Raw genomic sequence first — 17,690 nt, 5'->3', positions numbered from 1 at the left:
ATTACCGATACCGATAACAACGTAAGCACCATAATAAGCCAAAAATGCTGTCAACTAAATTGCACGAGTGTGTTGGGCGGTAGTCATAATTCGCAGTGTATTAATACAAATATGGAAACAAATGGAAACACATATACTCCAGCAGCCTCTTCTCAAGGTGACACTGTGTTCATGTTTGATAAGAAGGGTGTTCGGTGTGCACACTTAAACGTATGTCATTTGCTTCCGAAACTTGAGGAAATTAAATACCACCTTTGTCAATCGTATTCGCCAAATATATTAGGTTTATGTGAAACTTTTTTACACGCAGATATCAATGACAATATGCTGCAAGTTAAGAATTACACGTTTGAAAGGAAAGACCGAGAACATAAAAAGGGAGGGGGTATTCTTGTTTACGTGAACAATAATATACAGTACCGTAGACGTCTAGATCTCGAGGTAAATGACATTGAATCGATTTGGCTTGAAATTAATGGTCTATATTGCAAATCGTTCTTAATCAATTTCATTTATCGACCTCCGAACTCCCAACAAAAATGGATTGACTTATATGATAAGCAGTTAGAAATAGCTGATAGTTCTAATATTGGGTTTCATTTAATTGGAGATTTTAATATCAATTATTCGCCGGAAAGTGGCAAATATAACAACACTAAATGGGCAGATCTTACCACGAAGTATGGCTTGGAACAATTAATCAAATCACCAACAAGAATTTCAAAAAATAACTCTACTATAATAGATCATTTATATACGAATATGAGTAATCATGTAACTGAATGGTGTGTGTCTCACTTATCACTAAGTGACCACTTTCCCGTTTGTTTCACACATTCTATTACAGACAAATTACCAAAATTGGCCCCTAATAGCCATACAGTTATACAATATAGATCTTTTAAGAAATTTGAAAAAGAAGCTTTTCAGGCAGAATTGATGTTTTCAGGACTGGATGAAATAGACTCATTGTCAAATTCCAATGATGCACTGAAAAGATTTTATGAAATTCTAAATGGCATTTTATCTAAACATGCCCCAGTCAAAGATAAACGTGTGAAACGCGAGAATCAGCCTGATTGGTTTACTGAGGAAATTATATCTATAATAAATCACAGGGATAAATGCCGAAAAACTGGCAACATAGACCAGTATAAAATACTTAGAAATAAAGTAACTTCTATGATAAAGAAAAGTAAAAAGAATTTTTTCAACAATGCAATAAAAGACAATAAAAATCCGACATATTTATGGAAAAATCTAAAAGATATTTCACATTTGAATCAATCAACTGTGACAGCATTACCTCATAAAATGACATTTAATGAATTTCCGGTTGAAGATCCGTCAAATATTGTAAACGAATTAAACAGTCATTTTGTAAGCATTTCAAACATTATAAATAAAACAAAGTTTTTGAATACAAATTTTAGAAACTTAAAACATATTCTAGATACAAAACTAGGTACAAATAGGTTTGAGATTAAACATATTACCCCTTATGAAGTCCATACTATTATTGATAAATTAAATGTTGGAAAGGCCACAGGCATAGATGGAGTAGGCCCCAAAATTTTGAAGCAATGTGGTGATACTATTACACCTTGTATAGCATCAATTATCAACAGTAGTATAGCGCATGGAGTTTTCCCTGATAAACTGAAAGAAGCACGAGTAATACCAATTTTCAAGTCGGGCAACAAAGAGGACCCCAATAATTACCGCCCCATTTCAATACTCCCAACTATATCAAAAATCTTTGAAAGGCATATAGCGACACAGGTACAGTTGTAGAAAACCGATGTCATACACAAAACACAATCTGGATTTAGAAAACACCATTCATGTAACACTGCTCTAATAAGACTTATAGATACTTGGCTTAAAGATGTTGACAGTGGTAAACTAGTTGGTGCGATATTTTTGGATTTGAGAAAAGCTTTCGATTTAGTTGATCATGAAATTCTTCTTTATAAATTGAAACTGTATCATTTTTCTGAAATAGCATTGAATTTGTTTAAATCATATCTTGAAAATAGAAACCAAATTGTAAAGATTGGCAAAATTAAATCGCAAAAACTCACTGTTACATCTGGGGTACCCCAGGGTTCCATACTGGGACCCTTGCTTTTTATTTTATACATAAATGATATTGCAGTTATGCATCCAACATTAAATATAGATCTATATGCAGATGACTCAACACTTTATGAATCTGGATATCAGTTGACGGATATTCAAAATAAATTACAACATCATTTAAATTATGTTAATAAGTGGTGTCAACTAAATAATATGTCATTGCATCCTTCCAAGACTAAATGCATGTTAATAGGGTCTGCAAATAAATTAAAAAACACTGGGAATCTTGAACTTTGTATTAATGATGTTCAAATAGTTAATGTTGTTGTGCAAAAGTTATTAGGGTTGTATATAGATAATACACTAAACTGGCATGTGCAAATCGATTATGTTTGTAAAAATCTGAATAAGAAAATTGCACTTCTAAAAAATATAATATATTTCCTCACACCTGATACAAAACGAATGTTTTACAATGCATATATTCTGCCAAATTTTGATTACGGCTGCTTGGTCTGGGGCAAGGGAACCAATTCATATGTGAATAAAATAAATAACTTACAAAAACGAATTGCAAAAATCATACTTGGTAAATCTAAACGAGATTCATCAACAAATCTATTTAAAGAACTAAAATGGCTAAACTTCTCGGATAGATGTAAATACCACGCAGCAGTATTAGTTTACAAGACGTTGAATAGCATGGCTCCATCATAAATGTCAGAATTAGTAACAGTTTCAGACAATAATGTATATATGCTAAGATCAATGGCACACAAAGATATTGTTTTACAAACTAGACCTCGTACTAATTATATGAAAGCATCGTTTACATATTACAGCAGAATTGTTTGGAATAATATACCTTTGGAAATACGAGAATCAAAAAACTTTAATACGTATAAAATAAAGGTCAAACAGTACCTCATAGGAAACTTGTGATTATACAAATTGTGATGTTTTATTCATAATTATATTTAACTGAGAGTATCTGTCTAATATTGATTCAACATCATCATCATGTCATCATATGCATCATTATCGTCAGCATCAACAGCATACTTATAATCATCATCATCATCGTCATCGTTGTTAGCATCGTCTTCATGTTTGTCTTATGATTATTTGCCATATTTTCATTCTGTTTCAGAGGGCCATATCGAAAATAAGATTCTGTAGTTTTGTACATGATCTTAATATGTCACCTTCTTAAAATAAAGATATTATTATTATTATTATTATTATTATTATTATTATCACCTTCTTGGATAATGTGATTACTCAATATCAATGCATATATCAATTTATCAATTCACAATGTGTTGTTTTTCTTTATATAATGATGATGTTTTATGCTATAAATTGACCTAATTATGATTTTATAGTGTGTCACAAATTATTTTCTTGTATGTAAATTAGAATATAAATAAATGTAAATCAGATTTCTGTGTTTAGTCTTGTATTATAAATGAAAATATCTGCTTAATATCGTTTCGTAAAAATACCCTAATCGTATATCAAAATCCCCTGGATTTCAGACCAAAATTCCCTGGGAAGCCTCTCAGAAATATCGCATGTATGCTGATGGAACATTTGTCTCGAAATTTGTCTGAAGGTCTGCAAATAACAGGCATGTCCATGCAATTTTTAGAATAATATTGAGAGTGAACAACATATCGGTTAAAGAAATTTCGACAGTAATATATTAAGATTTCAAAGTAAAAAACATTTTCCTTAAAATAAAATTAAGTCTATATTATAAAATAAATAAACAAGAGCTACCACAGAAGTGATAAATACGCACGCCGCCTTTACACAGTATGATAGTACATATACTTGACTAAGACACATATTTGATATTAAATTCATAATGCAATTATAAGTTTGAAGATAATAAGAAAGCTATTAATTTTTATTTGACACATGATCAACCTCAAATTTTCAACATAAGAGGGATTTTAATTCCGCTGATATGCTATACTTAGATCTACTGATAAGCTCTTAATTCAGAAATTGATAAAGATCAAAGAACAAAACTCGCGCAGAGATCTTGACCCAGCAATGCGATTGACATTGACCTTCACCTTGAAGTAAAAGAACTCAAGTGTCGTCTTACAGTGGTCACTAATTGAAAGTTTAATTCAAATCGCATACTTGTATTAAGCGAATGACAAAGTTTTGGACGGGAGACAAAAGCGGGTCGGACGGATAAAAGTCATGAGTGAGATTCATATCTTGTCCTACTTAAGATGGTAAAACGTATGCAAATGTACATTTTAAAATTGTAATTGCCGCGGGATATTCGGGATGGATGCAGATTCCCAGAAAGAAGGCACCACAGGCTTCAGGATCAGCTTCTGGAATCACGTTCTGCATGCCTTGGCAGACGATTGAAAGAACATCCTTCCTAATGTATTAAGTCCCGTCTGCAAAGAGTTGCGCAGGGGTCGGTCTTATTTGGTAGGCTAAATATGTCTTCTAAATAATATTATTTTCTATAGAACAAGCATAAGGAAAATAGACACTTAAATGTATCATAGGATTCATAAGGATTAACGGAGGTGCTAAAACTTTACCATATGCCTTTAAAACCAGATTTTGTAATCGAATCATCATTACTTCAATCGGCAATAAAAAGCGGACCATGATATACCGGGATTTATCATCTGATCTTACTGATCACGCAGCCCGGTATCAACATAACCCGGATACCGGGTTTTAGCACCAACCATGATAACCTCCCTTATTTATTATCAAGGAAGTTACTACTTTCGTTTTTGAAGACGCCTGAAATTCGCTGACTATCCAAACTGCAACTATTTAATTAATACAACCACATGTGAAAGTAATGACTTGTGTTCTTAAGATATTCGAGTAACTATCGGAAAGGACTTTCTTCAACAGTCAACAAAAGTAAGTATAAAATAGTATTTTTTCGGGTGGTGGTTAAACCCGGTACCCGGTATCGATATTGGGAAAATCCGGTATTTCAGTTTATGATACCTGATTAGGTCGATTAGGACGGTATCGGTTTCGTCATAGTCGATACTGGTAAATATAATATTCTCTAAAGAAATCCCGGTATCGATAGGTCCGGTATCAATGTCCACAATAATCAGCTATGACTTTGAATATCTTAAAAAACAACAGAAAAGAGAGTTTGATTTCAAGACCGAAAACTAGTATAATTAACATGTATAAGTAGGTTGACAGTCACCTTAAATTTACACACTTTTATCAAGCTGTTAATCTTAAATACAATATAATTTATTTCAATAGTAATTGTCTTTTAATTCTGGTGTGATATTTGGCAGGGTTTATCACCAAAATTTTTGAAGAGGCCTAGCCTTTTCATTTTGTGAAATTTAAACGCGTGAAATTCTGCAAACTGGGAAATTTAAATGCGTAAACGTCTCAAAATGGGAAATTCCACATGCGGATTGAAGACACCTTTTAAACATAGTTCAAGGTTTACATCTGAAACTTGGAACTCATGTTACAAAAAACAGGCTCACATCTTACATGTGAGTCTACTTCTAGCTGATTTTTTTCATAAAATTTATGACCTTTTTAATATGAAATGTGTACAAACACTCCACAGGGTCAAGCTTGAAAGGTCTAAAATGTATGGACTTCCAATTGATATACCTGTAGATCTGATTGGGGAGAAATCATGTCTTTGACTTCACTTTTTTAACATGACGCAATGACAAGAGGGAGAGAGATTAGTTTTAATCTTCATAGAGTTGATTCTAAATCGAGTTAAAGAATTTATAACAATATACGGACTAATTGGTCCTCAAATAACGTTTAAATTATACAGCATTCTTCTTATGTTAATTAAAAAAGATACAAAGAATTTGCTCAAACAGAATCAATTATTATTGTAAATTTCTTAAGTAAGATCTTCCTTTTTGGGAAAAATATCTGGGAACTGTGAAAAGAAAATATCTGGAAATTGGGAAAATATGCCATTTTTCCCAATTGTGAAATTGCCAAATTTCGGCCCCTATCAAAGAAGGTGAAAAAGCCCTGTTTGGGGAATAGATTTGGAAAGAAATAATTCATTTTAATGAACACCCAGTGTGTGTTGATCTTTTAAAGTTAAAGTTTAATAGGTCTTATATGTATGCAAAATCGTAATACGGTATACAATAAATTTGCAATTCTGTTGTCTACATGCCTTAAAAACATGTCTTTGCTGGTGTATGTGTTATAATGACAATGCGCTTGTAATGCTTAGATCAAAATAAATAGTCTGTTCTGGTCTGATTTCAAATATAACAGCTACAAAATGCCTATCTGAGAAAGGTTCTGTTCATTCCAAACATGAGGAAATTATAAGTACAGTGAAACGGTTGAGAATATATATATATCTTATAATATTTAAACTTCAGGTATATGCGGCATGATAACTCCCCGCTGTGCATCCCTTGTTTATTCCACTTGTCTCACAGCATTGGGTCATTTTCCTGTGTATCTGTTAATTGGTACATGGCCTTTTAAAGTTGACACTTTCAGGGTAGATAATCTCATTGTCCGATGTCCGACTTATCAAATTATTGTATAAACAATATACATAACTAAATAAATTGATCAGAGTTATAAACAAATACGAGTAAATATTTTAACACTGGTAAGTGTTTTAATATTAATAAATACACAATTATGATCTGACGTTTACGGGCTATGAAGTAATCAGTTATACTGACCCATGAAAGAACGTGTCATAAAAGACTAATCAAAGGGCTAATTGGTGTTTCTTATTGCTGCCTTAAACCCTATGTCATTTGTGGTCTCATTCAAAAATGCTGTTCCGAAAACTACTTCACAACATGCCTTGTTTTCGATGCACAAATTTCTCCCTATAGAAATATACGAATACATCAAGAAATGAAATATTGTGTAAATCGTATGACTGTACATAATTGTAACAGAACGCTTTCTCGTTTAGTATTTCCAAAATACTCAAAGCAACATATTTTGTACTGAATAAAAAAGACACTTTAATCATATAACATTCTTTATAATATTAATAGCATTATTTCAGTGCTAACTGCCATAATGTTAAAAACAATTCGGTGTAGCATAATATTTTATTAAAACATTTTCTTCAGATTTAAAAAGAAATCAGAACTTTCTATTATAAAGTGGTATATATGCAAAATAAATATTGCTATAAACATTTTATTGTTTGATGCAATTAAAAAATGGAATGAACATCCCGACACTGGCGCTCACACATTCATTAATTGGCAACACGTGTGACACGTGTCATAAAGGGGCTTCATATCACCAATAGTTTATGTTAGAGTAACTTGAAAATGGCACAATTTATGATTCCAGATTATGTTGGTACCGAGTTTAACGTCACAGTCGGTACCGGGTAATATATAATACTCTCTTCAGAAATCCCGGTATCGATAGGCCCGGTATCAATGTCACTGGACTTAGAAAGACTTTCATTTATTCCGACATTTTTATGTTTCCATGTTGCCAACAGTTTGCCGTACCAAAAAAGCTTACAAGGAATCCTGGCCTTTGTATGGACTAAGTTTTAGGGCAGGTTTAAGTTTTAGTCCAAGTTGGGATTTTCATTTATAAGTCCAATATCATTCATTCAATTGACTTAATACTACACACAGTTGTTCAGAGCCATTACATAAGGATGTAAGATAAATCCATGGGCCGTATTCAATAAGCATTTTAATAATATTTTTAAACTAAGTGAAAAATTGCCATTTTTTTCTAATTTTAATATTAAGAAAACGAACAATGTTTGTACAACAAAAATATGAAAATAAGCAAGAAAATGGTCTAAACAATATATGCATATGAATAAATATGATGAAAAGTAGCGGGAATTTAAAATAATCTTTGTCAAAAGTTACGAAATTCTCACTAAGTTAAAAATATTAACTAAGATGCTTATTGAATACGGCCCATGTTATCTTTTATTCAAATTATGGCCCCTGATTGACTATGGAACTTAGGTTAAAGTTTGAGGGCAGGTTGGGGTATCTATTAATAACTTCTATACCTTTCATTCAATTGAATGAAATCAAGAATTTCTTAGAATCAAGGTCACTGTTACAAAAAAATAGAAGAAAGCAGTTGAAACTGAATCTCTTCTGCCAATCATTAAAAACCTGATTTTGTCACATCGCGATTCTTGTTCACTTTTTAATTTGATTGTTTTATTGCTTTTGACAGGCACATATTACATCGTTATTGTATTCACTTCTAAGTTAAAGCGGCGTAGTCGAGCTCTTGTAAGTGTTTCCAGGAGGTCTCAAACCAAACTTTTAGCTACCTTCAATTTGAAATGGTGCATTCTTGTGTGATGTTCGCACATTTTCTCCACTAGATTTCAACTATAGTTATTTGTAGAAATTAATTGTGGGGGTGGTGCAAGGTTGACGGCAAAAATCACCAGCACATTATGGGTAGCACCGGGCGCATGCTCTCTTAATTTGTCCATGTTTTCTCTTTTATTTCAATATAGCAGAAGAAGGTAATAAAATATGCAAAAAATGCACCATTGCGGCTTTCAAAATTAAAAACTTTCTGTGGGGAGTACCCCCCTACCTACACTGTCACAAATTCTGTCACGGTTCTGAGGGAGTCCCGCATGTCAAAATATTACGTTCCTTTGTTTTCCCCCTCGAACATCAACTCCTGGGTCCGCTCCTGTAAATCGTTTAGAACTTCGTAAACCGAGTGTATATTTGACAATCAAATTATGATTTTAGACTCAAGATGGATGCAGTCTCAGGGAAAAAGGCACCCGAGGCAACAGGATCGGTGTCTGACAACACATTCTGCCAGACATGTGCGAACGATGGCAAGGACATCCCTCCTGATGCTTTCTGTACCGTCTGCAAGGAGTTCCTGTGTTCCAACTGTGCCCGAGTACACAGGAACATGACGTTTACCCAAAGCCATCCTCTTCAGGACAAGAGTACCATGCCTTCTTCACTCCAACCAGAGAGTGAGAATAAGCATTTTACGGAAACATGTCAACGCCATGCCGAAGAGTTCATAAAATACTTTTGTCCCAATCACGAGACATTTCTGTGTGGAGACTGCTTGGCTGATAAAGAACACAGCTCATGCACTATTGAAAGGATTTCTCAAGTGGCAAAGCGGTACAAGGAGGGCCCAGAATACAACGGTCTGAAGGCAGGACTTGTCCAGATGGTCAATGACATCGGCAACCTTTCAGACAACATACAAGCGAGCATGAAATATATTGATGAAGAGAGCTTTACAAATATCAATGAGCTTCGAAAGTTCAGGAATGAAATCAACCAATACCTGGATAAGAGGGAACATAAGTTACTGGAAGAAATTGAGCAGAACAAACGGAAATCAGAGAGCGTCTTAAGTGAACTGATATCAAATTGCCAAGACATAATAGCTGCCACTGAGAAACTCAAGGTCAAGCTTAAAACCCAGGAGGTCAACAACAACCAGCTGTTCATATCTGGAACAAGAGCGATTAAGGAATTAGTCGGTCTTCAGTCAGCCCTTAAAGACATCAGAGGTAAAAAAAGTGTGTTATACTTCAAGTTCACAAGGGACCCCGCCATAGAACAGCTGCTGGCCTCATGCACAGCAATTGGCAGAGTTGACCAGGTGGCATCAGATTTGGCAGACCGGCAGAAACAACGTCATTGGCCAGGTAAGCAACACAAAGCAGTTATATCACAATTAGGTTTCACGTTTGATGTAAATGGTATATTTTTTGTTATATGGTGACTTTATTGCTATCCATTTTCCAAGTTATTTGAGATATTATTAAGCACCTCTTTAATTTCCTTTTAAAACAAAAGTTATTCCACAATTGGAAAGCGTGTGAGCTTGAACGTGTGTGTGCGTACGTGTCTGCGTGTGAGTGTGAGAGCATGCATATGTGCTAGCATGTGTGCGTGCGTTGCACTTGTGTGTGAACGTTTTATGTGCCTGCGATTGTTCCGTGTTCGATTCAATATTGAATTGATAAGCTGCAGTGTTTAGTACACAGCGTATGTCTTGGTATTAATTTAAAATGGGTTGTGTTTAAACATAACATCGAATCGCTTTATCTCACTTTTTCAGACTATTTTTAAGATGATATTAACATTTATTCATGGTACAGCGTTGCCATCAAAGGTGGCGGTATCTGTGCAGAGATGATTTCATGTACAGTAGAACACCGTTTATCCGAAATCGTAGGGACCCGAAAAAAATTCGAAATAGCGATAATTTTGGATAAACTGTGTTCGGAATAGCGGTGTTCAACTGTATGTATATATCTATTAATTAAAAGGTATCTGTATTATATTATTACTAGCATAGGCGGCAGTTTCTGTAAGAGATTGTTAAATATATTATTTCTGTTATTATAAACATATCAGCGCTTTTTGAAATTTGTTTGTATCCCATTCTTATCATAAATGCATTTAATATATATTAATGCCTTAAAACCTCACTGTACACTTCTCTGACTGATACTGCCCCCTATGGTTACATCGTATACTTCTTATGTTGATACCGCCCCCTGTGGTTACACTGCTTACTTTTCTGAAAGTTACTGCCCCTCAATGATGAAACTGTATTCTTCTCAGACTGACACAGTGCCATAGGACTTCAATGTTTATTTCTGTAGCTAATACTGCCCCCTGTGGTTACACTGTATACTTCTCGGGCTGACCCAAATACTTCCCTGATTAACACTGTCCTCTATGTTTACAATATATTCTTCTTTGACTGCTAATGTCCCTATGGTTACAAGGCATACTTCTCTGACTGACACTGTCCCCTATGGTTACAAGGTTATCTTCTCTGGCTGATATTGCCCCTATGGTTACAAGGTAGTCTTCTCTGACTGATACTGCCCCCTATTGTTACTAAGCATACTTCTCTGGCTTATACTGCGTACTATAGTTTCAAAATATATTTCCCAGCTTGATGCTTTCTGCTACTCTAACACCATCTACCTCTCTGACTTTAACTGTCCCGTATGGTTACACTGTATACTTCTCTGACTGATACTTTCCCCTGTGGTTACACCGGATACTTTTCTCTCTGATTCTGTCCCCTATGGTTACTCCGGATACTTCTCTGTGTGATTCTATCCCATGTGGTCACACTGTTTATTTTTCTTGTTGATATTGCCCCATTTGGTTTCACCATATATTTCTCTGAATGATAGTGCCTCCTGTTTTTACACTGGATATTTCCCTGGCTGATACCGCCCCTTATGGTTACACCGTATATTTCTCTGACTGATACTGTCACCTATGGTTACATGGTGTACTTTTCTGATATATACTTTCTCATGTGACTACACCATATACTTATCTGACTGATAATGCCACCTATGGTTACACCGTATAGTATACTTCTCCGACTGATACTGCCATCTATGGTTACACCGTATACTTCTCTGACTGATACTGCCACATATGGTTCAATCATATACTTTCGTGTGTGCGTGTATGTGTGTGTGTGTGTGTGTGTGTGTGTGTGTGTGTGTGTGTGTATGGGTATGTTCGTTGTGAGCATGAGTGTGTATGTTTGTATGAATGTATTTCATGTGTCTTTGAGTGTGTGTTTGAGTGAGTGCACGTGTGCGTACGTGCATAAGTGTCTTTTGTGCCTGTGAGTGTGTGCACGAGTGTGAGTTTGTGCATTTCTTGTGTTGGTGTGTGTGTGTGCCCTAAAATTAACTTCAAGAAATTGTTACCATATTGTACTCAGAAATAAATCTGTGTGTATGTATTGATTTGAGCTTTATGTGAATATAGGAAATGAGAACAAAATGGCATCATTTTCAAATCAGCCTTACTATTATTACAAAGCATGGACTTGTTATTTACAAGAATTTAAGTTTAAATGACAATTCAAAATTTCGTCTCAGGGGAATCAATTGTGTGTTTTGTTCAATATCAAATTAATCATCTACTGTGTTTCGTTGCTAGCGCAGGTCTTGGTATAAATACAAAATGCGTTCGTTTCAAACAGAAAATGAAATATTTTACATCATCACACTTTTTAAGTGTGGTACAAACATTAGTTAGAATTACATCGTGGCCATCATAGGCGGCAGAATCGGTCTGTGATTGTTTTATATATGAAATACTATTTACATTATAAGAATGTCTCTGTATTCCATCGTTGACGGGGCGGAAATAAGTAGGAAAGGGCGTGAAACCGTAAACAAACGGTTTTGTTTTGTCTTATTGGGTGTTTCAAAAAATATAAAAACACAAATATTTACCATATATTTTACGGCAAAAAAAATACTGTAATAGTCTTCTGATTTCATTCAAAAAGGGTGTTTAAATACAAATTCATGTTCAAAATAGAGGCTAAATCGGAATATGCTTTTAAGTATGATTTTTATATCAATTGAGCGTCAACTTTTTTATCACCAAAACTAAGATATAAGTTTCACTTTCAGACACAACGCGCTGCATGTGTAGTTTATTATATTAATTATGTATGTACAATTTACTTAGTTCAGATTTGAAATCAATCCAAGAATATTTATTTTTTATGAAGCTTCAAATATCTCTTTGTGTATATGCCCATGCTATATTTTTTATATTGTTTCATACACAAAGATACCTGCGTTTACTTAGAACATATCTTAGTCTGCTAAATGTTAAATAACAGTGAAGCAGACAAAAATAAATACAACTACAAGTTGTTGTTCATCAAAAGTTTTATTTCGATATTACAGCCTTAAACCAGAGCCGTACAGACCTAAGCCAGTCCCAGTTTAGGAAGCTGCCTGACATCCCAGTAAAAGCATTAACTGACACCAATAACTGTTGCCTGAGCAGTGTAGCCCTCCTGCCAGGTGACAGGCTCATACTGGCTGATCGGAATAATTTCTCAATCAAGCTTGTGGACACCCTTACCAACAGGGTGGTGTCCAAGGTGAATCTGCCAAGTGATCCATGGGACCTGTGTCTACTGCCCGGGGACAGGGCAGCCATCACACTGCCGCGGTTGAAAATGATACAGTTCTTATCTACTCAAGGAAATGTCACGCAACAGGATGTTGTTATAGTAGATGGAGAATGTCGTGGAATAGATTTCTGTGATGACAACTTGATAGTGTCCTTTACCAACCCACCTAAGGTTGTGTTGATGAACATGAAGGGAAAGGTGAAGAAGAGTGTGTACAAAGACAGCAGTGGAAAAACTTTGTTTCGGTATCCTCAGTATCTGACAGTGACCAGAGAGAGCCAGACTCCTCCAGTCATATATGTCTCAGACTGCGGTACCAAAACCATTACCAAGCTGAGTATCTCACTAGAGGTGCTCCAGTCATACCAATATCCGATACTGAGATCATCACTAGGTCTAACAGCCGTGGGGGACAACCAGCTGCTCGTGTGTGTTGAGAACAGTCACAACACACTGCTACTAAACACGCTCACAGGCGAGATAACCCAACTGCTGGATAAGGACGATGGTATAGAGGGTCCACAAAGTGTGGCTTACTGTTCACTGAAGAAGATGTTGTTTGTCACCTGCTATCCCTATGGCAGGCCTGAATTGTATAATTTCGTAAAAGTATTCAACTTAGTATAGATCAAGTCTGTCAATTAATATGAGTGAAATCTGTATCAGGTGTGAAGTAATTGTTATGTTTGGGAATAATTCTTATGTATAGTATCATAGTAAAAATACGCTTATACAATGCTTAATTTCACATATCGCGCGTAATTCAATTCATTCGAAAGTATTTGACGGATAATTGACTTTTAATTTATGTTGAATTCTAACAGTTTTCATAAGTGACAAGTCGTGTAGTAATTTGCTATAAGACATGAATATACGAGTATGAGAATGTGTATTATAAGTTGAAATGTAAGTAACTAATTGTGTATGAATTATATTTACAAGTTGTCTTCTTACCACATATAAACAAAGTTTATGTAAAATGTGTGAGTGTTTAATCAAACATTGTTATTGTGTAATTGAATGATCAAGAATATAGAGTTATAGACACGGTGTTTTATCTTTTTATGCAGTTTGTATTTAGTAAATATGATGTTTGTAATGTGTTTATATTGAAATTAAACATACATGTACGTGTCCTTATATATGTATATTGAATATAATTCTATAGACATATTGACCTTAGTGTGAATTGTTTCTAAAAAAGATGGATTGAATTGTTTGAACAGACATTGACCATAGTTAAAATAGTTTCCTTCTATATTAGTTGAATAATTAAACAGACATTGACCAATATATATGCAACTTGTTTCCTCCTATATATTTTGAATAAATTGTACAAACATTGGTGTACTAGATGTAAATAATATCATAAAAGGTTTTTAAGGGACTCGCTCATGTTTTAGGACCAAAACATATTTCCCAAGTAATGCATATGAACTGACTTATTGTATTATTAATTTACTTTATGTTACCTAAATTGCAGCAAAAAAACAACAATTAAAGTACAGTCGAATCCCGTTGGCTCGAACTCGCTTGGCTCGAACTCCCTGTTGGCTTGAAATGATGTAAAGGACCGATATCATTATACTGAAGGAAAGCAATCTGGTCTAATTTGGCAGCATTATTAATGTGAAAACCTCCCGTGGCACAGCCCAAATAGTTTTAGAAAATCGGCAATTCCGCCACTCGAAAGTTTTGCGTGACAATATCAATCAACCAATCTCGCAACAGCCTTTAGCTGATTGTAATGGGTGTTGAAATCGTGGAATTCAAAGACAATTTGTTAAGCTTATATCAACATTTGTTGAAGAGGTACAACTGTCATAGTTTTAACACTCTTGATGGTTTGACAAACTTTAATTCGTCTGAAAAAAACAACGAAAAAGTGCATTCTACAAACCATGAACAAGTCCTTTTAAATTCGAACTGTTGTTGTGTGTCCTGCGTATCATAACGGGCAATTGTCCGGCATTAAAGGCATCACCTATGTCCAATTGACGTTCAAAATAAAATATATTTCAAATTCTTTGTAAATTGGCCATAATGAAGTGAGAGATAATTTGTCCTCATTTTTTCCTTGAATATTTGTCCTCAGTTAGTGCAAAAAGACGCTATCCTACACAATACAATTTCTTTTCACACCAAGTGATACATTTGGCGCCAATCTAATACCATTTTTCATCATCAAATTATGAAAATTGCTTTAAAGAATACCGTTATAGAACTATAAAATTACCAATTCTTAAAAAAGTGTGTAAATTATTTAGTTTCCGGAAGATAAGCTGTGTGTCTTTGGATAATTGTGCACGTTTCTTTACGCTCACCGACTGGCATTGAGGTAAAAATAGCTTCGTTAAATGCCTGGCACTTTCTATATGTCTGTACGCTATTTTTGAGCCTGATATTCAGCTATTCGAGTAATGTAATAAAATAGATTGGGATTCGGGCTAAGTTATATTTAATTTAGCAACCAATTTAAAACAATGCGTTCAACAATGTATTTTAACTTTGCTGACAACGTTGTTTTGCGTGTACGTAGTCGTAATGTTGGCGTTATATTGTGATAGTTTGAGGAATTGAATGCCAAGAGAACGGCATGTATTCTTGGAACAAAACCGAAATGTTGTAGTAACGTTAAGCAAATGCAACGGAAAGATGATTTTTTTTAAATCAAACGGTGTCAAAAGTTGCATAAATGATTGATATATGTATCGGTTGAATGAACACTTGATGTACTCGTACATACGTAATGGTAAAATTATGTTTTATTTCACCTTGCGATGATCACCTTAAGATGAAAACGTTTCATAGTGGTTTAAAGATATTATATATACATGTGATTAAAAACCATTTATCATTCCTGAACGATAATGATGCTCCGAGCGGGAATGAAACACGGGACCCTCTGATCAAGAGTTCGATACGCTTACCACTCGGCCTTCGCAACCGATTTAATAATGTTCTGGTGCTAACTGAAAAAAAAACATATTCATTTTGAAGTTTTTATTTATTGTAGTTTCATCACATAACGGAATCTTTCCAATATTTTTCTCCCATTTTATAAATTGATGAATATAGCAATTTTGTAAAAACATTGTTTTTGCGGTCAATGCAAAATTTCGATGTTGCTCGAAAACTCTGCCGGGTCATCCCCACAAACACGTGCACGCATGCACATATACGCACGTCTGCTAACTCGCATTATCGCGCGCCGATATGCACGCACTATCACGTTCAGTCCATCGACTTAAACTTATTTTGCTCTAAAACGTTATATAAGAGGAAGTAGTTAACGGACTATTCCGAGAAAATGGTGCAATATTTGGTCTGAAATGTAAGAAACTGTGGATATGGAAACGTTTAACATTTCAGGTTTAAAACAAGACGATCTTATCACGAAGCACTCTTCTATGTTATAGTAAGATGGCCTTCAGTTAAATCATAATGATAAGGAATGGGCGGAGCGAGCGTTAGCAATAGAGCCATTGTCAATAATTTAGATTATACTTTATGTTTTCCTACTGACTAAGAATGTAACTCGATTAGCTTACGCAAATTCAACGTGCAATCTGAGTATTTGTCGAAACCGTGCACTTGCTAAATAAAACCAGAAACAGCTTCATACTCGCAGGTGGCCATATTCTGACAGCCATCACCTCGCTTACCGGAAACGCGATACATAGAGAGCAAATGTTTCATTACCAAACACTGATTGAGTCTACGAACGTGTTTATTGGCCTGTCATCGTTTCCCGAGTGCTTGAAGAAAATAAACCACCCCGTTCTCATTGCACAGAATGCATATTTTGACACAAGAGTAATGATATATAATTTCTGCGCTGTAGTGTAAGCAATTCGCGCATTCATGTTTTTGCGGAAAGTATAAAGCTATGCAAAGTAACATCTCCTGGATGTATAAGCTGCAAATTATCTGCAATAGTCCAAAATATATTGAACATATACTTAATGCTCACAGTGCAGGTACGCTGATGTTGCCGTCCTTGGAGTCCTGCTACAAACAGTCGACGCTCTACCGCAGAAGCTGTAGAATAAGCTCTTACAAGACGTTCATTTTAACGTAAAATGAATAGAGAATGAGAGAACATACAATATGTATGTAACTACAAAGGTATTAACAAAAGCCGAAGCAAAGGTATAGGCCGGTACTGTGCTGCACGGGAAGTGTCTCCAAGTAGCGTACCACCGTTCCGTTTGCGATGGACTGTTAGAAGGCCTGAGACCACAGTTATTTTTACTATATGTTTCATATAAACACTTACCTTGCTTTTCACTTAAAAGCAGCCCCAAATGAACAAGTAACTGGCTGCTATATAATTCAAGACACTAAATTCAATAACTATAAAACGTAAGGTTGATTATTGCCGTGTCTCACAAAATTGAGTATATGACCTTAGGGTCAAGACGTGAAAAGGCTACATACAACCAATTTACACAGTTCTGCATGTAAAGGGGTTTCCAATATTCACACTGGGAAACATCATTTTTGGCATAACGGTGTCAACTCATAAGTAAAATCGGCAAAAAAACAATCGTAGCTTGATCATTTATTTTTCTTAATCGAATATCCACTTTAGCTTGTTCAACTGTTTCACATGTATAGAATATATGTTAAGATTTTCAGCAAAT

The 17,690-nt window shown here is 34.9% G+C and overlaps 1 protein-coding gene across 1 annotated transcript; it reads left to right on the top strand.

Moving 5' to 3' along the window:
* The first annotated feature begins 4,851 nt into the window (after positions 1-4,851).
* LOC128218247 (uncharacterized) lies at positions 4,852-14,320 on the top strand. The gene is made up of 3 exons (XM_052925860.1): positions 4,852-4,995; positions 8,835-9,766; positions 12,812-14,320. The coding sequence occupies exons 2-3, from the start codon at positions 8,842-8,844 to the stop codon at positions 13,669-13,671; spliced, it is 1,785 nt and encodes a 594-aa protein (XP_052781820.1). The 5' UTR covers positions 4,852-4,995; positions 8,835-8,841; the 3' UTR covers positions 13,672-14,320.
* The last annotated feature ends 3,370 nt before the right edge of the window (positions 14,321-17,690 follow it).

This window comes from Mya arenaria, chromosome 14 (assembly GCF_026914265.1).
Source record: "Mya arenaria isolate MELC-2E11 chromosome 14, ASM2691426v1".
In the NCBI taxonomy this organism is placed as follows: domain Eukaryota; kingdom Metazoa; phylum Mollusca; class Bivalvia; order Myida; family Myidae; genus Mya; species Mya arenaria.
The sequence above is the reverse complement of the archived record's forward strand: the minus strand, read 5'-3'. Positions and strand labels throughout refer to the sequence as shown.

Excerpts from the sequence above, each read along its gene's own strand:
- LOC128218247 (XM_052925860.1), top strand. The coding sequence starts at position 8,842 with ATGGATGCAGTCTCAGGGAAAAAGGCACCCGAGGCAACAGGATCGGTG. Across the intron at positions 9,767-12,811 it reads GAAACAACGTCATTGGCCAG|CCTTAAACCAGAGCCGTACA; the intron begins GTAAGCAACACA and ends TCGATATTACAG.